This window comes from Arabidopsis lyrata (genome assembly GCF_000004255.2).
Source record: "Arabidopsis lyrata subsp. lyrata unplaced genomic scaffold ARALYscaffold_3, whole genome shotgun sequence".
Classification (NCBI taxonomy): domain Eukaryota; kingdom Viridiplantae; phylum Streptophyta; class Magnoliopsida; order Brassicales; family Brassicaceae; genus Arabidopsis; species Arabidopsis lyrata.
Genome location: NW_003302553.1, coordinates 2,698,838 through 2,721,933, shown reverse-complemented (window position 1 = coordinate 2,721,933; position 23,096 = coordinate 2,698,838). Strand labels below are relative to the sequence as shown.

At 38.4% G+C, this 23,096-nt stretch overlaps 4 protein-coding genes across 5 annotated transcripts; 1 reads left to right on the top strand and 3 right to left on the bottom strand.

Moving 5' to 3' along the window:
- The first annotated feature begins 1,407 nt into the window (after positions 1-1,407).
- LOC9318546 (rab escort protein 1) lies at positions 1,408-4,158 on the top strand. The gene is made up of 9 exons (XM_002884543.2): positions 1,408-2,178; positions 2,284-2,406; positions 2,532-2,631; positions 2,728-2,766; positions 2,861-3,113; positions 3,214-3,289; positions 3,374-3,566; positions 3,646-3,729; positions 3,809-4,158. The coding sequence occupies exons 1-9, from the start codon at positions 1,463-1,465 to the stop codon at positions 3,908-3,910; spliced, it is 1,686 nt and encodes a 561-aa protein (XP_002884589.1). The 5' UTR covers positions 1,408-1,462; the 3' UTR covers positions 3,911-4,158.
- Positions 4,159-4,928: 770 nt separating this feature from the next.
- LOC9318545 (uncharacterized protein At3g06530) lies at positions 4,929-16,443 on the bottom strand. 2 transcript variants are annotated; one of them, XM_021031112.1, is made up of 40 exons: positions 16,177-16,443; positions 15,862-16,075; positions 15,684-15,779; positions 15,476-15,593; positions 15,221-15,394; positions 14,961-15,131; positions 14,731-14,786; positions 14,552-14,641; positions 14,314-14,462; positions 14,124-14,206; positions 13,918-14,046; positions 13,764-13,832; positions 13,498-13,666; positions 13,262-13,401; positions 13,089-13,175; positions 12,776-12,976; positions 12,419-12,611; positions 12,182-12,279; positions 11,922-12,089; positions 11,681-11,837; positions 11,321-11,454; positions 11,146-11,224; positions 10,909-11,071; positions 10,543-10,618; positions 10,251-10,421; positions 10,079-10,147; positions 9,893-9,997; positions 9,708-9,797; positions 9,296-9,513; positions 8,980-9,187; positions 8,720-8,902; positions 8,479-8,574; positions 8,330-8,397; positions 7,896-8,247; positions 7,509-7,724; positions 6,616-7,272; positions 6,135-6,544; positions 5,810-6,041; positions 5,541-5,711; positions 4,929-5,418 (listed from the first exon to the last, which is right to left on the bottom strand). In XM_021031112.1, exons 1-40 carry the CDS (start codon positions 16,334-16,336, stop codon positions 5,188-5,190), a joined length of 6,651 nt encoding a protein of 2,216 aa, XP_020886771.1. In that variant the 5' UTR covers positions 16,337-16,443; the 3' UTR covers positions 4,929-5,187. The 2 variants fall into 2 exon arrangements, with proteins under 2 accessions (XP_020886771.1, XP_020886772.1); XM_021031113.1 differs by having other exon boundaries at positions 5,188-5,418; positions 11,946-12,089; positions 16,177-16,336.
- Positions 16,444-16,896: 453 nt separating this feature from the next.
- LOC9318544 (DUF724 domain-containing protein 6) lies at positions 16,897-19,072 on the bottom strand. Its single transcript, XM_002882431.2, has 4 exons — positions 18,869-19,072; positions 18,240-18,743; positions 17,606-18,082; positions 16,897-17,521 (listed from the first exon to the last, which is right to left on the bottom strand). The coding sequence occupies exons 2-4, from the start codon at positions 18,675-18,677 to the stop codon at positions 17,057-17,059; spliced, it is 1,380 nt and encodes a 459-aa protein (XP_002882477.1). The 5' UTR covers positions 18,678-18,743; positions 18,869-19,072; the 3' UTR covers positions 16,897-17,056.
- An 88-nt stretch (positions 19,073-19,160) lies between these two features.
- On the bottom strand, positions 19,161-22,726 carry LOC9318543 (galactolipid galactosyltransferase SFR2, chloroplastic). Its single transcript, XM_021031115.1, has 10 exons — positions 22,382-22,726; positions 21,765-22,041; positions 21,537-21,675; positions 21,226-21,392; positions 20,933-21,154; positions 20,678-20,846; positions 20,343-20,576; positions 19,917-20,066; positions 19,689-19,818; positions 19,161-19,598 (listed from the first exon to the last, which is right to left on the bottom strand). The coding sequence occupies exons 1-10, from the start codon at positions 22,542-22,544 to the stop codon at positions 19,381-19,383; spliced, it is 1,869 nt and encodes a 622-aa protein (XP_020886774.1). The 5' UTR covers positions 22,545-22,726; the 3' UTR covers positions 19,161-19,380.
- Positions 22,727-23,096: the final 370 nt, after the last annotated feature.

Below are 23,096 nucleotides of genomic sequence, written 5' to 3'. Positions count from 1 at the left end.
CATAATTAACGGTTTTGCAAATGCTAGATAAGATGACCTGAATCGTAATCAAAATGTTGGCGGAATTTCATGATTATGCGATACGATCGTCTCAATTAGAGACTATTGAATCTTAGTTATTTTTTCATTTCAGTCAAGTAGAGCACATTGCCAGTGTTAATAGATTCACTAACCCGATAGCAACGGTAGTGATAAATACGGCTCTGAAATTCTGCCTCTGATTTCGGGTCTGGGATCCACAAATTGCTGCAAAAGCAAAGCTTAGCAGGATCTGAGCAGTTAAGAGATGGGCCGTGCGGCAAAAGTGACTGATACTAACAATTCTCTGCTCAAGCCAACTCTCGAACCTTTCTAAGCGTGTTAGTGGAACAGGTGGTTCAGATGGAACGGATATTTCAGGTGGAACGGGTGGTTCGGCCATGGATTCAGGAGAGAGAGAACACAGACGAAATGAAAAGTGGAAAAGAGCTCATAAGAGAAGAAGATATGAAGACTGGAAAAGAGGAGAAGCGACTAAAAATGGAAACCCTAAAAAAAAGAGTGTAGGTGATGAAGATGAAGGAAGAAAACAAACAACTCAAACTAAAAAAGTTTCCTCCATTCCCAGCTGTAAAAGTTGCAGACTGATATAAAACAGTCCTTTCCGTTAGGGAGAGGAATCTTTATTGCTACATTACACACGTACAGTCTTTTTTGTTTGACCGAAATATCTTTGTTGTTCTCCTTTCTTTTCATTTTTTTTTCCCCTCTAATGCGCTAAATTAAATTTGATGATGGTGATGATAATGTGGAGCGTAGAAATTAGAATCTAACATTTCTAAATTGGCGTAGGTCTTCGATCTTGGTGATCAATTTTAGTGAACGAGCATGCAATTGGATTCGTTAAATTAAGCTAATTCAAATCTGACAAATTTCGAAGCATATATGTAAAATATTATTTTTGAGAGTACCTTTTTATATTATGATCAGACACTTTCCCCATTTTTAGCTTCTTTTTTTTTTTAATATCTTGTTTTCTTTTATTTGCTGTCATTAGAGATATAATCAGATCGATCATTAGTTAAAAATTGTTGGAGGATTTTCATAATCACAGCTGACTAAAGAAATCTTCCCAATCTTTAACTAACAATATCTTTTCAAGATATACACATTCTTTATATTCAAAAAAAAAGGGCAAAATGTTACACTAATTCTATAGGTGACTACTAAAGTGAACAAAGAAAGTATAAACTCTATTTTCTTCAATTAAATCGCTTATGTAAACAAAAAAAAAACTCCATTAAAAAAACCAGTATACGAATTAAGAAGATGGGCCACGTTGGGCCAATTCATATATCTTTCAATCACATCCAAGCCCATTACGTTTGTTTGTACATGTAAGAAGAAACTCCTTCTTCTTCTCTTAAATCTTCCTCGATTCTTACTCATCTCTTATTTGATACCCAAATCGGTTCGAGCCACCATGATCGACATCCCTCCTTACCCGCCGCTTGACCCTTCTAACTACGATCTCATTATCGTCGGCACCGGAGTCTCTGAGTCCGTCTTAGCCGCCGCTGCTTCCTCCTCCGGTAGTTCTGTTCTCCACCTCGACCCTAACCCCTTCTACGGCTCTCACTTCGCCTCTCTTTCTCTTCCCGATCTCACTTCTTTCCTTCACTCAAACTCCTTTTCTTCTCCTCCGCCGCCGTCATCTCCTCCTCTCCCTCCGTCAAACAACCATGACTTCATCTCCGTGGATCTCGTTAACCGATCCTTGTATTCCTCCGTTGAGATTTCGAGCTTCGAATCGGAGATCCTCGAAGAACACTCTAGAAGATTCAACGTTGACTTGTGTGGTCCTAGGGTTGTCTTCTGTGCCGATGAATCAATTAATCTCATGTTGAAATCAGGAGCTAACAATTACGTTGAGTTCAAGAGTATCGACGCGAGCTTCGTCGGGGATTCGAGCGGTGAGCTACGAAATGTGCCGGATTCGAGAGCTGCGATTTTCAAGGACAAGAGCTTGACTCTGTTGGAGAAGAATCAGCTCATGAAATTCTTCAAGCTTGTTCAGAGTCACTTGGCTTCGTCTACGGAAAATGATGATACAACAACAGTCAAGATATCGGAGGAAGACATGGAGAGTCCATTTGTGGACTTCTTGACAAAGATGCGTTTGCCACCCAAAATCAAATCGTATAGCCTCCGATAATCTCAGCTCTTTGCACATTTGTCTGCTTAATGTATCTCAGAATTTTTGTCTCTGAAAGGTAAGGTTTTGTTTCCTCTGCTTCTGTGTAGGATCATCTTGTATGCCATTGCGATGCTAGATTATGATCAAGACAATATGGAAACTTGTAGACATTTACTCAAGACCAAAGAGGGCATAGATCGAATGGCTCTATACATCATATCTATGGGCAGGTCATTCTTTGGCTCTTACGCATTTGTGATCATCTTTCTTATTGGTTTATCTGTTTATCATTGTCGTTCTCATTGGTTATACTGAGTATAGTTTAGCTTCTGACCCTTTTTATTCTCTACATAAGGTTTTCTAACGCACTTGGGGCATTGATATACCCAATTTATGGACAAGGAGAACTTCCACAAGCCTTTTGTCGTCGGGCTGCTGTCAAAGGATGTATCTATGTACGTTTGGAACAATTTGCTGCATTGTGTACTGTGTTGCTGCTGTGGTATTTGTTACTTATTTGTTACTTATTTGGTCTTTCATTGTTTTCACAGGTTCTCCGGATGCCTATTACTGCTCTGCTTTTAGACAAGGCAAGTGAGCTGACAGTTGTATCATAAGATAAGTATAGTTGGTTTTGTTGACGAAAGGATTCTTACTTGATTATTTTAAACTCTGTTTTTGCAGGAAACTGGGGGTTACAAAGGGGTTAGATTAGCTTCTGGTCAAGAGATATTCAGCCAAAAGTTGATTCTGGATCCATGTGTTACTGTTGGATTAGAGTCTCTGTCGTCATTGACAGATCAGCAAAATGAAACTCTCAGTGTTCTTGTCCCAAAGGCGTTGATCAATAAGGAGAAAGTATCAAGAGGAATATGTGTCATTAGAGGTTCTGTGAAAGCTGATGTATCAAACGCTCTTATCGTATATCCACCTAAATGTAAGATAATTACTAAGACCCACTAGTTAGTTGTTTCACTTACATGTATATCGTCTTTTGCGTTTTGAAGGTTCTAACATTGATAGTTTTTTCCTCGTAGCTTTGTTTCCTGAACAGCTAACTGCAATTCGGGTTATGCAGCTTGGTAGTGGTTTAGCGGTTTGTCCTGCTGACATGTGAGTTGTGGTTTAACCTAAGATGATCTTTCCCATTTGCTTCGCTTTAACTGTTCTTTAAGCCATATATATTTGCTGCTGCAGGCATGTTTTATATCTTTCAACTTTGTGTGACAACGATGACCAAGGGATAAAGTCGCTATTATCAGCCATGAGTAATCTCATCAGATTGCCTGATCCCGAGAATCATCAAAGCGATTCCGTTGTTGAGAATGATACTTGTGAGGCAAAACCTATTCTACTCTGGAGAGCACTATACGTGCAAGAGCTAGTCAAGGTGGGAAATGTTATTTGGAATTTATCTCTTCATTTCGACAATTAGTAATGTCATTACACTAAATTTTGATTTGGATCAGGGTGAATATGGAGGTACTATCAGTTCCATGCCTAGTCCAGATGGAAATTTGAACTACAATGAGATAGTGGAATCAGCCTTGAAGGTTAGTAACTACTAAACACTGCTCTCAAATCTCACATTAAGTTATGGTTTTGATAATGTTGTCATCTTGCGTTTGGTAGCTATATGAACAACTCATGGGGAGTGAAGAATTATTTAAAGAAGAGACCTCAGTGGAAAACACAACGGAGGAAAACGATGGTGGTGTTGACATAGAAGATTGATTGATTGATTGATGAAACCATTGGTTTTAAAACGTGTAATACCCATTTATTTATTTCATTGTAACATATAGTTTACCCCGTTAGAGGGGAAGCAGGAGCTATTTTCTTAGTTATTCACTAGAGCAATTATGATTTCGAAGAAATAGGGTAATAGGTGGATGAGAAGAAGGTGATTAATCCAGGACCGCTTGTCTAACAATTGAAACTCCAGAAACTTCAAATCAACGGCTAAAATGAAATATTGAATTTGTAGAGGGATTAATCTTCAATTTGACCCACCTTAGCCAAGAAAATCAAATTAATTTATTCAAAGAGAAAACAAAAAAACGATTTTGGTTTGTGATTGGTAAACTTTTATATCAAGGAAGATATTACTATCGAAAAGGAAATTTGACTTTAAATTAAGAATTTGAATTGCATCATATAATATTATAATGTGGTTGGTGCCAAGCTGGCATTATTGGGCCTGAGGGTTTGGTCTTTCTTTGGAGAGAATCGTTATTCAATCCAAAGGATGACACTTGACAGAATTTGAAGCCCATTGGTCTGAATTAGCAAAAGGGAAAAAATGTTGGATCCGAAATATATCACGTCGATAAAGATCAAAACAGAACTACGTACACGCGTGTAAGAATTGGAAATACAAAACCCCACGCATCAGAGGCGCGTTTAGCGCGTGAGACTATAATCCGTGGACTATAAGTCTATAACCCTCCGTTTGGGGATTTTTGCGTAAATGGAAAATTAAGAGGACCTGTAGCGCGTGGGTCGGAATTTTCATTTGTTGTGTTCTTTCATTTTTAATCTGAATCATGGATTATCTTCCGCTCAGATTATGATCGAAAATTATCGTTATCTATTCTTGATTGAGATAAAATAAGGTAAAAATCGTAAGAGATTTTGTGTAATGTGATGTAGTAGTATGTATTTTGATTAAAACGAAAATATATTCATCTCCCTATCTTCTGCCAAAATATATAAAAGTTTATAGATATATCCTATAACAAAGTTAGTATACTTCACAGAAAAGGATTATTTAAGTTTCTTTCTTGTTTCATATGACACTAAATTCACAAATGGAAAAACAATGTTGAAATTCTGCAAATACATTGGAACATGAATGACCACATAAACTGATCTATGCTAAAGTCATTACAAGCGATCTCAAAAACCCTAACTTCAGAAAGTTGTATTTCATATCTAGTTATTTACTACCAAGACAAGACAAAAAAAAGAATCAAAATTGGGAATCAACGGTTTCGTAGTATTCAAGTGTTTCAGAGGTATTGCGTCAGACTTTCACCGCTCATCTCTTCCATCTGTTTGATAATATCTTGAGCCAAAGATTTAACAGATAGCTCGACGTCTTCGAGTAGCTCACCTAAGAATGGAATGGTTTCAGCAAGCAACACAAGATACTCTTCTTTCAGATTATCCAGCATCTGTTTCACACTTCTCAAACTCAATATCCTTGACCGTAGATTCTCACTCCTCGTTTGCATTAGCACCTGACCAATATGATTTTATGTCAGTTGAAAAAACTTAATCATTGTAAACTATACAAGTCAATAACACATCTAAAAGTCTATCGAATAAGCTGAGACTCGCTTTCTCGAAATTATGTTGTTACCTCATGGTTCAGCGGTTTCCAGAGGAGGTCAGAGCCTGAGGCTACTGCCATTTGACCAATGCATGAAACCAATAATTCGTCAACCTCATCCACAGATGGTACATGTTGATGCTCCTTTAAAGAAGATGGAGGTTCAACAACAAGCTGTGATACAATAGGCTTAAGTAGCACCTGTGGAAAGAAGATAATTTGAATCGAAGTCAGTACTCCAATAGGAAGGAAGAGAGTTAGATCCACAAAAAAAAGTAAAATTTATAGATAATAATGACCTGGAAGTTATTTGTATCCAGAAACTTCAAGCTGCCGGTATCATGCAGAAAACAATTCTTCAAGGAAGAAATCACCAGTGCCCTAAGATGCCAGCTTTTTGGTGATATAGAGTCAGACGTTTCCTGAATTTTGGCCTTCTTTTTCTTCCTGGTTGAAACCGAAGCTTCAGCACTAGTGAGATGTGATACAATACCATCGAGCACGTATTTGAAATATGGTACAAAGATGGACCTGCATTCCAAAGTAAGAAAACTTAAAGTTAATTTTCTAATCATCTAGAAGCATAAGTAAAGGATACCCCGTATTTGAAATATGTTCACTCACCTGTGACTCTCACAGAGTCTATTCACCAGACCATAGAAAGATATAGCTCGGTCGATGTTCTTGTTTTCACTCCCAGATCCGTCTACAATATCGGACTCTGCCCAATCAATACTCCTAATAAAGAGAGGTCTGAACTCGGACTCAGTTAGCTTCTTTGTGAGAGCAACCATTGCGTTAGTTACACTTCTCTCAGCTTCATCAATGTTCTGAATAGCTGCTGGATTTTGACGTCGAATATCGAGGGCGACTAAGCATTGATCAAAAATCTTTCCATGGTTGCTAACGATAGATGATCTATCCATTTTCACGACTAGATTTTCTAACATATCAAAAGCAATCACTAAGCTTGCATTCCCAGAACTAACAGCCTCGTCGTATATTCGTAGAAGAGGTTGCAGAGTAAGACGAACCTGGAAGAAGGGTTACTATTAAGATTCACTTCAAGCAAAAAAAACTTCATATATGTATGTGAAGAACTTACAGGTATCTTATCAGTAAGGAGCCTCCTAATTGTATTGGCTTTGGACTTGAGATTCTTGTCGAAGTCAGAAACATATTCAGGATGCAGCACCATGACTTTCATAATATCTCCAAGATGAGGATTAAGGAAACCTCCAAGTTTATCAATCACTGCTTCCAAAGTGACTAGAACAGACAGCATAAGTAACTGCTCTTCAGCTGTTGTGTTTCCAGCACTCTTGGATGCAGATGATACTTCACTCGATTGTTTTACCAAATTCTTCATTATGCGTGGAAGTTCAACAAGCGCCTTAGGTCCAATAACATTGATCAGTGCACCAGTTGTGCGAAGACAACTTGACGATATTCCCAAATTCTTTGAGCTGATGCCTTCTGCAACAGATGCAAGGCATTTGCTGAATATTGGGTGCCCAGACGGAAACCTGCCAGCCAAAACTTCCAGTGTAGAAATGGCCGCTCGTTTAGCTGGAACACCTGACTCATCATCTGTCTCATCAATTAGATGGACAATCTCCTCACACATCTTCCCGAAAGAATCAACAGCAACCTCATCCAAATGCAACCAAGGATTTCTTGCTTTTTGATTGGAAATCTTCCTCTTGTGTTTCAGTTTAGAAGAAGAGGTGTCCTTAGCTCTCTCACTTATAAGTCCAAGTACCTGCATTCATAAATAATAGCAACATTTGTATCATAGAAAGACATTAAGCCAACGAGCAAAATCCCCAATAAAGAATAAGGCAACTTCAAAGGATCTGTACATTCCCCAGGGAATTCACATGGAAATGCTATTTCCAGGCAAACAAAAGGAAGAATATTTTGGTAGAAATATGTTCACTAACTAAAGCTACAAAATTACTACGAAAACTTCTGTTATTAAATGGTAATAACATATACCTTTTTCGTCCCATTACGATCCAACTGCTGCTGAAGCAAGCTAGTAACAACCCTGAAATATATAGACAGATCCATGGCTCCCGTGACAGTCATTAAGACATCATGTATACGCATTCTGATTTCATTTCTAACTGCAAAAGTCACATCTTTCTCCATTTTCGCATCAACAGCTTGCAGGAGAGATATACAACCCTTCATAAGCTCCTGTAGTTCTTGCTGAAAAAATTAACAGGAAGTACTAACTAAAAATGGACATTTACGAAAGCACTAAAACAGAGAACAGGGTAACAAACGATTCCAAGAAATAACATGCATATGAATAGACACAGTGGTTTAGCAACAACAGTATGTATGAAAAAGAAAAGCTGGAAGAGGCTTTTTTTTTACCTGGATGCCAACAGAAACATTATTTCTTGGTTCAAGTGACACTGCAAATGCAAATTCCGGGTCTTGCAACTTCTGGAATATAAATTCTAAGACAATCCGCATCTGTAAGAAACACTGTTTGCTGTCTTGGCTGATAGTTTGAAGAAGCATGACCAGAGATGAGAGCCATGTTGAAGAAGAATATTGTTCACATATTTCCACGGCAAAAGCATACTCCCATTCTCTCTTAACAACAGAAGCAAGACATTCAGAAGCCTTGGCATTACCAAGCCAAGCTGACCCTTTCCTTGAAATCAAAGACTGGAATAAGAGGACAAGCAAAGTAGGCAAGCCATTTCGTTCACCGATAACTCTGCAGAAATGAAGGATCTTCATTCAGTATTTTCAGATTATAAACACAAAATCCCATTAAAAAAATATTATCTAAACATTACCCCAGTAAGTAAGCTACAATTGAACGCCTTCTATGCTGAACAATATCAGGTAACACTTTCACAAAAATCTGAAAAATCAAATTAAAAATAGGAAATATTAGTTGACAATTGATTTTACATTTAACGTACAATATTTAGGGAAAAATTACCAGCAGCAACTGCTCCTCACTCTTAGTCTTGGACAGCCAAAATGGAATGACCACTGATATAAACCCCTCAAAGATAGACTTCGAGTGGCTATCAATCTACAAATCAAAATAACGAACCAGCAGTTAGGGAAGATACAGGCACGAACAAAATATCGGGGAATGCTAAGAAAGACAGAAATCTGAAGATTCTAAAAGGAAAAATGAAATTTACACACGACTAAGAAGATATAGACTAACAAACCTGTGTCACAGTTGATTCACCAACAAGTGTAAGTATGCTGATAATATGGTCCAAAACTCTATCAGGGACAAATTTAACAATTGCAGTGAACAAGGAGAAGATATGGTTCCGTGTGACTCCATCATTTGATGAATGAGCCAACTCAACCAGCATTTTGACATTGATTTCATTTGCTATTTCAGCCTGCCATCAGAGGAGAATTAAGAAAAGAAAACAGGCAGCAATATCACTAATCAACTGCATTAAAAAAATTAACATACCTTCAAAGGATTCATATTTAGAGAATCAAAAATATCTTTCAGGATTAAGAGCAATGTCTGTTGGATGGAAGAAATAGAGGCAGGAGTTGTTTCACGAACATCCTGTGGAGGTTGGACTGATGTTTCCTCAACGGAAGAAGCAATTTTTACCCATTCTTTAGACATGGATCTTTCTAGGAGCTTAAACAAGGGCCTTACGAGGGACTCCCTAAGCAAAAGAATAATTATTAAAAATTTAGTTGGGCAATAAAAAAGTCTCAGATTACCAAAATTTACAATGTACATGCCAATATAAGCATATTGAATTACAAGAGACCTGTGAGCTAGATCTTTCTTTAGAAGCAGCATGTCAAGTAACGCGGCAATGAAAGAGAGAGCCTTTTCTCCGCTTAGAAATTCCCCGCTATTTACGTCTTCTTCTGGAGATGACTTTGAACTTTTCTTCTGTTTCTTCTTCTTGCTCAAAGAACCAATAACAAGAGTATCCTGCTGAATGATATGATCAAGAGCATGGACCACCGTTGAAGAAGAAATCTGCAATAGCATGAAATACCAAGTAATTAAAGAAAAATACAACAGGAAGAAATTCTTTGAAGAATAAATGATCATTTCTTCCATAATGTATTTTGAAAACTAGACAGATAAAAAAGCGCTACATTATCCATCAGAAAAGACTTTGAGAAAAAAGGAAGCCAAGAATCTGAGGAACAAAAAGATAGTGAACATACCTTCAGGCGTAAGACAGCTTCTTTGGCACCATTTTGTATACTGCCATTTGAACTTCGAAACATAGACACCAGTATATGGAAGAAACGAATCTGATCCACAAAAGACAATCAACTTATTCTAAAAGTCATCCTGATATATATAGATGGATATTGCATTTATATTACACTATGCCATTAAGACTGACCTGAACCTCACTCTTCAGTCCAACATAAAATTGATTGCTTAGCTTCTCCAAAATGGTAAGACAAGGAGAAATAATAGCAGAACGTTCTGATGCCATACAATCCACCTGCAAAAGCAAACATCTGTGACTGGAACAAAAAGGCCTCAAAGCAACCAAGAAAAATATCAGAGAATGAACTATTCTTACTTTCAATGCGCTCAGTATATAATCATCCAGAGACTGCCCTTTAAACGATGCTGAACGCATCATGGAGCACTGACATAGAGAGAGAGAAAAGCAAAAGGGAAATTTTCTTAAACTGTAGTGCAAGGAAGTAGCTAAGGTTTCCTCGGATACGAATGGAGAAAAGTGAATTTACCTCCAGAAGAAGGCATAATAAATCGACCTCAGTGTCTGACATTGGCTGGAGAGTTTTGTCCAGTTTTAAGTAGTCTTGACTACGTTTATCGAGAAGTTGAGACAATAACTTAACAATTTCATCACGCAGGAGCATGATGCCCAGATCTTTTAGCAAAGATAGGACCCTTAGCTGTAGAAGAAAAAAAACAAGAGTTTAATACTTGTTAAAAAAAAAGTGTCACAAACCATTAGGATACTTGACCTTCAAAAGGAAAGGAAATGAACCGAGAAGAGCGGTAGAAGAAACACACCTTCCCATAAGCTGGTAAATCTTTCACACACAATAAAATGACCGAAAGAATGTTTTCTTTTGTGGATTGATCAAACCTAAAGTTGAAAATAAGAGGCGACATATAGTATGAGAATAGAACAATCAAGCATGGAGTAAATGGATTGACAGAATTTCAAAAAAGTAAGAAACATGTATCCAATTGCTTTTTTTCAGTCAGATGCAAGTTTTATCACAATTATGTATTACTGTTATTTACCATGTTCTTTTGCACTTTATATCGTGGTGGAGATAATAATAAAAGGTAGTAAAGTGTCACTAGACAACTATTTTGAGGTAAAATAAAAGTTTACTATGATTAGTTTTAGTATGAAACACCACTGCGTACCTTTTTTGCAGGTCAACTGGCACTAGAAGGTCATTACTGGTTGAACTGAGCAACGATGTCAAGTAGGATGGGAGAAACTTATTGTCCGACAATATAAGCCTCCTTTGTTGCACGATCATTCCCAAAAGTTCATCAAAAGAACTACCACAGATTGCAGCACTCCCTGGTAATAAATTTCAGAAGGGTAAATAAAAAAGATCGGATAAAACATGACATCTCATACCAAATAAAGGTTACCATTTTTTTTGCTAAAGTCGACACGACACCGAAGATTGAAGAGTGCCTCAATACAATTCATGGCAGCTACTTTAAGGTCCTACAGAGTGAAGGTAACAAGATCAAAAAGAATTCTTAAGAAAAGGAAGATAATGCAGAAAGTGATACCATTAAAAAAAAAAACTTCAGGTGTCACCTGATTAGCACTCGACATGGGAACCAAAAGTACAGGAAAGCTTGAGAAAATTCGATTCAACCATTCATTATTCCCGCAAGAGCAAAGATACGAAAAACATTTGAGACTTTCAATTTGGACACCAGGAGGAACATCTGCAAGAAGGGAAAAGCAGCATAAGAAAACACGAGAGGAAATAAAACAGAAACCAGTACTAGATTCCATGAGCCTTTAACGACATAAAACAGCGAGAGAAATATCAACCAATAAAAATTTGGACATGAGAATGCTTGGGAAAAACATTCATCTGGAAATAGGAGATGCTCAAGTGGTTTATAACATCAGCGAACAACTAAAGGAAATATAAATTTCCATGCAAACCTTCTCGTGAGATCAGTCGGGATAGAAACAAAACGGGACAGACTTTGGCTTCTCTCACACGGTAATGAAGGTGTTCCTTGAAGACATGCCGTGACCGAGTTGTTGCAAAAAAGAAAAACAAGTCCTCAAGTCCGCTACACAACCTTTTGTTAAAAACCTAAACAAAGGTGAAGTAGCAAACATGCAGTTATGAGCATTGCTATTGGTTGGGCAGCAAAATTTTCGATATAATCAAATTTACCAGATCATGTTGAGCATCACCCACCGAAGTATCTTGGGCGGGTTCAAGTTTAATGAATGATTCGCCCAACTTCCAAAACAAGCAGATCAAAAGCTTTGAATTCAGAGCAGTAAAATCAGAGGTGTCAAGAAGTTGATATAGGAGTTCTTGGCAATTGCTTTTCAATAGCTGCAAGTAATACAAAGATACATCAACTAACAAGATAATATAAGTATCAACCAATAAATGAAAATATTACATCAGATGATAGAATACTATACCTCTTTCAGAGAAACATCGAGTTCGACCTCAAGTTCTTCCCACTCAGTCTTCAAAACGGGAAAGCAAAGTTCAAAGAGATCCAAAAATTGACTAGGGTCTAAATCAAAGGAAAACACAGTCATCAGCATCACATCTTGATTATCATATAAGAAAAAGTTTTTTACGATGCTTAGAAATATAAAAGACGTGAACATCAGCATGTATAGTTAACGCATATACTATGGACAGAAGCTTACCAGATGAAGAATTCATCTTCTGCAGTGAATGCATCAACAGCATATAAAAAAGTGTCTTTGACAAGGTGAAATCTCGGCAACTGACAGTAAGCCACTGAATATAATCAGCAGGGTGCATCATAAATGCGTCCATCAGCTTGTTAATGATATCCATGTTCAATGTGGACACACTTTCACGGATCAGTAGTCCCTTCTGATATGAGATAATTCACAAGTTATTATGAGCATTTATAAAATCTCCAAACAACGAACAATAGTAAACCAAGTGTGTGAAAACAAAAAACGAGTTAACATATTTAAATACCAAGGAGGACTGGAAGTTTTTTTTTTACGAAAAACAGTAAAGAAGTGACGAACCTGCAACTTGTTACGTTCCTGTTCTGTCAATTTGATATTGCTGCATGTTTTCACGACTTCAGAGAGCTTAAAGTTGCAGGCACTCTCAATAAGCTCAATCCTACGCTCATCAGGATCCAAGGAAAGTGCTTCCCCCAAATTGTTTATAATATCCATGCTAATCGAGGATAAGTTTGTAGACATGATATCTGGGAGCTTTTTCTGCAACAAAGAGTTTCTTAGATGACATGATAATAATATTCAACAACCACTAAAAGATTCGTGATTGCGACTTAGAGTATGAAGGATAGTAAAATCGTAAACTCATATTTACCATCTCAGCATCAGTACCAAGATTCTTGAAAAGTGGCCAGTTAACATCCTTCCCCAACTTTAGCACATGTAGATTTAAATTCCACGTCTATTGAAAGACATGATTACAGCAATTAGCAGAAGTAATAAAGACTTTCGCCATAGCTGTATAAAATGAAGAGAACAAGAAAGAACCTTCGGTTGAATTAAGAGAAATGGGAACATTGCGGAGGTAACTTTCTCAGTAGAGTCTGCTTGATTAGAGAAGCTTGAGACAGCAATTTTAAGAGACAAAGCAACAACATCATTTGCCAGTTGAACATTATGTGATACTCCTGCAACAAGAATGGATGGTGCGAGGTAAATTGACTGAACATAGAAATTTGCAGTCATGAACCAAGTTAAGAAAAGAATAGAGCATCTTCAGTCACCTGATAGGAGAATGCCAACACATCGTTTCACCACATGAAGCAAAGCATCCAGAAGACCAGAAGAGGTTACTATATTGGGCAACTTATCAAAGGACAGGGCAGCCTGAACAACAGCCAGATCATCATCCCAAAGCTGACGCAGTATAGCATCCTGAATTGTGACAAGGTTCTGGATGGAGAGTAAAAAGAAATTGAAGAATAATCAGATGACAAGAAGTGCAAAGAAAAAGGTCACAAAATACTAGGAATGAGTACCCCACACATACCTCTGCTTTAGAGCTATCATCCTTGAGAACACCATTTAGACTAGACAGCGCGGCACAACGTACAGCAGCCTATAATTTATAACAAGCCCTCAGTTTTGCGCAAAAAAGGAAATAGAAATTTTCAACACATAACTGAGATTAGAGGTTATAGTACCCTGGGATGGTGGAGCCGGAACCACAATTTTGAATCCACAAACGGATTGGACATGTCTGAATTCCCATCCAGCATACAAGACAACATCTCTAGCTTTAAATCCTCTTTCTTCGACTGACCTTCAGTAGCCTGCAACAAGAATTCGATGACTCAGTAGACCATATAAACACAAAGGAAAATAACTAATTGAGAGTTGGAGCACAGACCTCTAGAAATTTCGAAACCGCTTCACGTAGTTCAACAGGATACTTCTTGCTTACAACAACCAGAATTTTCTTGGCCCAGCTCCCTACAATCAAATTGCAAATAGTGGTTATATAAAGAGGAATCTGAAAGAGAATCTTCAAAAATGAACACCCAAATCGCAAAGACATGGGTAGTTGACATTTCACTAACCAGATGTAGAAGATCTAAAATCACTGTTCTTCTGGTATTGTGTCATACATAAAGAGAAAACCTTGGAGATCAAATGATCAACCAAATTGTTTACTGGAACAGCCTCAATTATTGAAGCTAAAGCTTCGCAGCATTGATCATCAGACGAACTGCAAACAAGATGACAGTAAGTCAAACATGAATACTAACAAAATAGATCCATCCGCTTGAAAATGACAAAACAGTGTCAGATATACACCTGTAAAGAAGTAAGGAATCCAGTAGCACTGCCAGGAATCTTTTGATGTTGAACTCTTTGGACAAGCCCAAAAGAACACCAGAAATACCTCTGCACAAGATTGAAGCCATTGTTGGAAAAATGTTAGTAAGTTACAATTAAAAAAAGCATAAGAGGGAATACTGTTCATATTCAAATACCTTATTTCGTTGAGAAGATCCAATGCTTTCCTTGGGATCAAGTCCACAGATTGCAACTGTAGTTGAGTCAGAAAAATAATTCGTTTAAAAAAATCAACACCAATCAGTTGTGAGCTGAATTCTCAGTGAGCAATAGAAACATATGTTTGACCTCGCAATTAAAAGTTTACATATTCGTGATATCAAAAATTAAATTGCAAGAAGTTCATGATAACAGGGAGTTATTGTACCTGAACAAAATTTATCAATGCCATAAATGACAACCGAAGTGAATGGGGGTCAGAAGATTCTTTGGCATGTTCACGAGCAGTGTCAATGATGGACCTCATAAACCGCTTGATAAGATTACTATTGAGCATGGCTCTGTTTGCCAACATGCCAACAACCATTAACGCTCCAGCCTAGAACCATATAAAATGTCATAAATCACATTTAACTGAATAACAAAATCAATTAGTAAACAATATTAGGCAAAATCCACTTTATAAACCTGTTGATCTAAACATCCTTTCACACCGGATTGAAGACCAGAGTCCACAAATGGCAAAATCCTCTTTACAATATCTCCATCAACAGTTGGAACTGAACCTAGAACCCCAACAACAACTGCTGTGGAGAAGCTAACCACAGGTTTTGAAGGCTGATACTTCTTAGTCCGAGATGCCTACAATGTAACCAAGATATAAGATGTTTAGTAGTGATTCAAAACCAACTTTAGGGGCGGAAAAAAAAATTAGCCACTTACATAGTCACACAAGGTCTCCAAAACTTCCAGATCACGTATACATTGCTGAACGATAACCGATCTAGGAGGTGGAGCACCTGAATTTTTAACACCATCCAGAAATTTCCACTTGCTATTGCTGTAACCCGAAATGAGAACAAGGTTTACAAATCGATTTTCTAAAACGTGGGACTTTAACTTCAATAGCAAATCAAAGGATTATACTCACCCAGTTGAAAGTAGCTGAACAATGCGGACAAAGGCATGTGTGTCGTGGTATGGCAAAGCGCATAGAACCACATCTTCTACGTTGTATATATGAATCCTGCAAAATAGAGCAATTAGGACAATTTGATGAACGAACAAAGGCAAAAATACATAGCCAATAGTAATAAGGAAATACATACTTGTATCTTCGTATAAGATACTCAAGGGTCTCCAAAGAAGCACGGAATTGAAGATAGCCCGAGAGTAAACGTAGATACGAACTGATTGATGCATCAATCCGAGCATTTTCTTCTTTACCCAGCAATTCCCTATCAACTTCTCTACTTTTATGACTAAACAAGTCGTTCATGTAATTCTTAAACCTCTCATCTTTGTTTCCAAGTACTTCTAGACCTGAATTAACAAAAATAACGATGAGAATTCAATTTATCGTTGAGCTTGTTCAATGGAATTACATAATAGTAGAAGAGAACAATCAAAACCCTAGAACAGACCTTTGAGCCCGAGCTCGTAGATGGATTCAATATCGAAATCAGCTGCTTCTTTAGGACTGAAGAGAATTGAAGGGCGTGTGAAGGGTCTCTTCGAAGGCTCTGTATCGGCTTGTAACACTGACTTGAGAGCCTGTAACTGTGACACTATAGAAGAACTCATGCTCCCTACTGAGGCAAGACTGTTCTTCAGAGGAAAGTCGAAGAATAAGTTTGAGGGAGAGAGAGAGCGGCGTGGCAGAAAAACACCACAAAAACAAACGCGGCGTTGAGGAAGAAGAAGAAGCGGGTTTAGGGTTTAACGATTATTTTATTTTTAATCGGGAAAATAGTTATAGAAATAAAAAGGAAACCCCTGAGTTTCAATGGAATTTCGTTTTAAACCCACTACCTATTTTTTTGTTATTAGGTTTAAAACCCCAAGTTTTAACAACATGGTAAAAAGCCCATCTCTAATCTGCCGCTACTGTTACAAAACGGTGGGTTTTGTTCCACAATCCGGAGAGTCTTAAAGCCAGTGTAACAAGGAAGCTCGATTCTCTCCCACTTTTATCACATACCATAGATTAAAAGATATTTGAGGTACAGTTCTATCACTGTTCACATCACATTGGTCAAGATTTAACACATCCATCACTTCTACTTGAAGTTATCTATCCAAGAACTTCAATAAAATGGAAGTAAAAAACATGTTAAAAGCACTAGAGAACACAGAACAACAAGGAAATGTAACACTTGATCGCTTTCATTAGAAGTTAAATATATATTATAACGACATCACCAACTTCAGATATATTATATAAACAAAGAAGAACTATAAACAAGACAATTTTCTTATCCTCTTCATCAACAGTAATAACTGTTAACCAACTTCTTTTCATCCTTATGCACGACTCCATTTTCCGTTTCTCCACACTTGGCAAGGCCTAAGATCATTGTAAGCAAACTCCAATCTCTCATCAGTCGTTTTGAAGTAGACACCGTATCTCGTGTAGTTGTTGTTTATCGTGTATACTCGACCAGACCACCATCCTTCATTGTACCAAGCATCCACATCTTCACACGATTCATATCGATACGCCTTTGGAATCAGTGGAGGAGGAATAGGTCTTATATCTGAACCTCTTGCTTCTTCCTTCAACAACTCTCCTTCATCGTCTGTTGTCAGTGTTTGATACTCCACTGTGTATCTGTTTCCCCCTAAGTAACTTACGATCTTCGCGGAGAACCATGAGCCTTCGTAACCTCGTTCGTCGCTTCTAACTTCCACCATCATTCCATTTTTAAACACCTTCTCTGCTCTCTCACAAGATTTCAGCTTCTTCAATGGAGGTTTGTAACATTCTTCCTGCACATAAAAAGGTATCCACAAACCGTAAGTATAACTGCATAAACACTTATATCTTATACCAATAACAAAATCAGTCAATACCTTGGAAGGATTAACCCATTGACCATTGATCCAATCTTTGTGGGGCCTTAAGTTGAAATTTAGGATTGTCGGTTCTTCACCTGTTGAGATGATAAGAACTGAATACTTAGAACCTCCTCCTAGGACTTTGGAAACCCTACCGATCCACCACCGTTTGTTGAACCAAGCATCAACTATAACCCCTGGTTCATAGCACACAATAGGCGGAAGTTCTGAAGGAGGAACTGGTCTCATGTTATTGGCTTCTACCACATCTCTCAGAGGGATCGACTCACCATCATCTCTACTAAATTTCAAGTGTTCAACAATGTACTTATCATCACCTAATAAACAAAGTATACGTGCACAATACCAAGAATCCTTGTAAGCTTTTTCTTCACTTCTGACTTCCACAAGAGCTCCCTTCTCATATTGATCTCTTCTCTTGATTTTTATCTTCAGTTTAATACTTTGGGCTTTCGATTCCAAGAAATTGCTCTGCAAAACAAAAAAGCAGTGTGAGTTTATTAAGCCAAATACCAACACATCTTCAAACCTTTTAATGTATCTTAATCCCATTCCAAATCCTAAAACATTCAATTCACAATTTTACTTGAAACCCTAGATTCAATTCAAACGCAGAGAAACTTTTTACCTGTTGGAGAAGAGAAGGAACCCACGCACCATCTTGCCATTCACGATGAAGCCTCAAATCGAACTGATCAACCTCTATTTCTGGACGATTTCCCCCTTTAAACTCCACAATGTACCTTGACTCTTCAAATACTGTCGTAACATTGCCTCTAACCCAGCAACCTTCGCTATCTCTGAAGACATCGACCTCATCGTCAGCTTTGAACCGTCTGTTGAGCTCACGCGGCGGAGATGGACGGAGGCGCGTGGGAATAACGTACTCTTTCATACGTACGGAAACGGAACCTCCAACAGTTAGGGATTCATGCTCCACCCAAACGAGTTTCTTTCTCACCGACGGCGCGCTAACCACAGTCGCCGGAAAATACGCCGTCGCGCCGGAAACAAGTCGTTCCACCTCAACGCGGTCACCGCCGCGCCAAAATCGATCGCTCGTCATCAGAAATAAACAATTTGTGCAAACCAACGAGAAAGTAGGGTCCTTGTTGCTTCAACAGAAGAAAATCTGCGAAGAGTAGGAGATATATAGAGAAGGATACAGTGGCAACACAAACATGCTTATTTTATAATTCGGTCAAGATAGGTCAACGCAAAAAAAAAAAAAAAAAATGGAAAACACCAAAACAACACCTCGTTTCTAATTTGTGTTATACGACGTCCTGCTGTTTTTCTTTATCCTTCAGATCACAATGCGAGGTGTTTTGTGTTTTGTTCACGTGTCAAAATAAGAGCCGTTGATCCGTGACTAGCGTGGAGTTCAAGTCTTCAAGTCCTGTCGCTAAACACTCACGGACAGTTAAAATGGGCCTAGCCCACCTCATCCTAAAGTTATGCTTTAGAAAAGTCGTGTAGTTTTCCCACCTTGCCTTTTTATTTAGATAGCTAAATGCTTGCCGTTTCCAAACAGGGTAAGGAATCAAGGTAAACAAAAACCGGACATTGGGTCGGTTAAGCCTGCGATTCATTGGTCCAACCAAATGTCGTTAGTCATCCGTAGGCTATACGCTAAACATCGTACCGTTTTGCCTTTATTTAAACATTAACAAGAAAACGGCGAATCGTCGTCTCTAATTGCGCCAAAGTTTTGGCAAATCGTACAGGGAAATGAGTTTGTACACTCTGGTTTCCTCTACTCTCTTTCTCTAGTCAAAGGGTGAGGCTAAAGCGGGATGTAGAACGAGCCCAGCATCATCGGTGTGCTTTATCTTAACTTTTTTTATCCTCTTTTTCATGATTAGTGGCCATATGAGAAGGGTTCGAGCCACGCGACTCAATGGGTCTTGAAGACCATCCACTTGGTAATGACCAAACCGCCAGTCACGATCGACAAACGGTCTCCATTGAGGCTTGTCGAGACCATCTTTAAAACAAAAAACCCCTTGGAAGTAAGATTATAAAGTAAAAGTTGAAAAAACTAAAAAAAAAACGTAAGGTGGAAGTTGTAACCAACCTGCGTACATAAGATTATGATTATCAACGGCTCGGTAGAATGGCCGTAGTTTTCCTGCTTTGGCAGCTTTTTGGAGTTCGTTCCATGCAAGAGACCGATCTTTACGAGTGACTTTTCCACTTTTAACTATCTGGAGAGCAGAAAGGAAAACACAAAAGCCATTTGAGATGAACAGCGATCTGGTGATCTCAAGCGTAGTGGAAACCAGAAGGGGTTATAATGATAAACCTTGGAAAAGAGATGGTACGATGGCCGAAGGGTTCGGGCAAGATTATGGGATCGGTCAACCGCAACAAGTCCAAATTTTGGACCATATCCATCAGCCCATTCCCAGTTGTCGGATATAGTCCAGAATATGTAACCGAGCACAGGAACACCCTGTCACGAAAGCCACAAACACAGTGAGAGATATGCCAATACCTAGGGTTGTTATGGCGGACCCAAAGCCCGCCCAGGTACCCGCCATTTTTCTTAATGGTTTCCAGCCTGGCCTTTGAGCCGAAATCATGGCAAGGTTTTGAAGCTTAGATATTAAGCTCATAACAGGTCAGGCTCAAAACGGGCGGGCCAGCCAGTCACAACAACACTACCAAAGATCAATACTTAAGCAGTTAAAAACGTTTGGATGATTCAGAGAGTTTCAGGGACAAAAACCTTTAGCATTGCAGCATATAGGGCAAGGAGATGCTCGATCAGGTAAGGTCGTCGAATCACATCTGTTTCATCAGACACGCCATTTTCTGTGACGATGAATGAAACTTTCAGGTGTTTGTATCTCTCGTGGAACATCAACAACACGCGGTAGAGTCCGTCAGGATACACCCCTCTTCCAGATTCACTGTATTCATCAGTCTCTACAAGCTTTAGTCCAGCACCACACACTGCTTCCTGATTTCTCGGAGTCAGATTCCAACATACTTATTCGAGAGAAAGCAATATTGATCCAAATTTGAGACCTAAAAAGCAATTTTTATTCTTAGCTCTCTTACCTGTCCGTAGTAGTTGATGCCTATGAAATCCAACTTCTCACAAATGCTATCGATATATGGAAACATAGTGAGGGAATTACTAATAGTAACGGCCCCGATATCAAAGAGCCCATATGGCCGCATAAAAGAGACGTGGTGCGCAACACCTACCAAAGGTTTTTTCAAGGAACTGCAAAATAAGAATTGGAAACTATTAAGATGTACTAGTGATAGAAATTCATAGGATATTTTTTAAGAAAAGGGAGAAAAACTAACATTTTCCCATGGATGTAGTCATAGGCCTTTGAGTGAGCAACAGCCATCCAGTGTAAGGCTCGATGGAATACACCCATTGGTAGAGTAGATGTAGCTATCTCCAGAAAATCAGGGTTGTTACCGGGCCAAGACCCACACATGTAGGTAAGCATGGTGAAGATATGGGGTTCATTAAATGTTACCCAAGAGTCTACCAAATCAAACATGGAATCCACAACAATCCTGGCATGTTATAGACAGATGATTAAGACCTACATAATGTCCATAAAAAGCTCATTTGATGAGATAGTCACCTGGTAAAGTCCATAAAGTAGTCGACTGTCTTCTCCATTTTCCAGCCACCATAATCAGCTGCCCATGGTGGCAATGAATGATGAAACAGCGTTAGCATCACCTTCATTCCATTTGAACGAACTCTTTTAAGTATCCATTTATAGTGTTCGACAGCCTCATAGTTAACCTACAAAGCATATCAATAGAAAAACAAGGTTTTAGAAAAAAAGGCAAAACAAAAGAAAATGCATTGACAAATTATATGAATACTATGATGTATCATAATAGGTAAGGACGCTTTCTCTACAAGAAGTATATTTTCTTGACTCACTGCTTCCTTAATTCCTTTGGTAGGCTCTACTGGCATGATCCTAGACCAATCGACTCCCATCCTAAAGACAGTAACGCCAGTGTCTTTGGCTAGCTTCACTTCTTTGTCAGGATCTGACCAAAATTTAAGCCTCTCCTCCCTGAAACAAATTGAACTTTGAGCTGTCAACACTAATGTTTACTACACATGCATCAAGAATGTCGGTGCAATTGATGTTAGAAATCTCACGCGTGAGGAGCGTTATGCCACGCAGCGACATTTTTAGAGGGTGGCTTATCAGCTGCAGTCTTATCTTCTTTTCCATGTGAGTTCTTGGCCAAGCCTTTGGTTATAGCTCCCACAGCAAGCTTAACCTTCTTCCTCTTAGCTTTCTTATCAGCAGCCTCTGCATCTGATGCTGAACATGGAGTTTCTTTTGCAAACTGGAGCCAAGCATCATCCAAATCATCCTCCACATGAGCAGGTGCAGTAGCCAACCCAAAGAAGAATTTGCCTTCCTTGTGTTCTGAAACCAGAACAAACATGTTTATAGTCCATTGTTTATACATAAACTGATAAAATTCTGATGAAGTTGATCAGTAGTTATTGGTTCTGATGATTCTGAATCCAAAAGAATGCATCAACGGCAAAAATCGTTGAACCAATAAACAGAGTTCCAAAACTGGGAAGAAAAAAACAAACTCGGTTCCAAAAAGAAACAATTTGCAGATATGGAAAACTCGTTTTCAAGAGAGGAGTAACATAAATGAGGCGAGACAAAACTCACACTCAGCTCAACCACATAAACCAAAAGGATTCAACAGTAATACGAATCGCAATCGGAGGAGATGAGAGAGCTTTTTTACCAATGGAATTGAAATCGGCGAGAACTTCTTTGGATTCGTCGATTGGAGAGCGAAACTTCGCGAGATTCTGGCGACGGAACCGAGAGTAGGAAAATGCGTTGGCTCCAACGGTGATAGTGGCCACAAGACCGGCGACCTTAATTAGCAATGCGACTAATTCCATAATCGTCGATGTGAAATAATAACCGGAGCTTTCTAGTATTTACCGGCACGGGGAAAGATAAAACAAAACGGGTTTATGACAAAAGAGCCCATTAAGGGCCCATTGAATGGTTGGTCGTGATCACTTTGCTCGCAACCTTATCGTGTTCGTGTGGGTGGCTTAGCTCCAAAGTCCGTGTACGTCTCCCATATGTGGTCCTAATACGACATCGTATTTTGCCGGGTTTTTGACATTATATTAGGAGCTTCTCTGTTAAGCAAATACACTAATACATAAATGTTAACTCATACTACTAATAGTAATTTATTGAAAGTTAATATGCAATTTGATTAATGATGATTTCAAAGTAACTTGACATGTGATATATAATATTTGTTGATTGTTTTTGAGATTTTTATTTTTACGTATAGTTTGTTTTGAATTTGTGGTTGTAATATATTTATGATTGTTGTCCAAACATATTCTCGTAGTAGTATGTGTATTCTGGCTAGTGGTCCACTTAGATTTTCTTATCTTCTTCCTCAGCCATCTCAAATCTGATGTCTTTTTCTC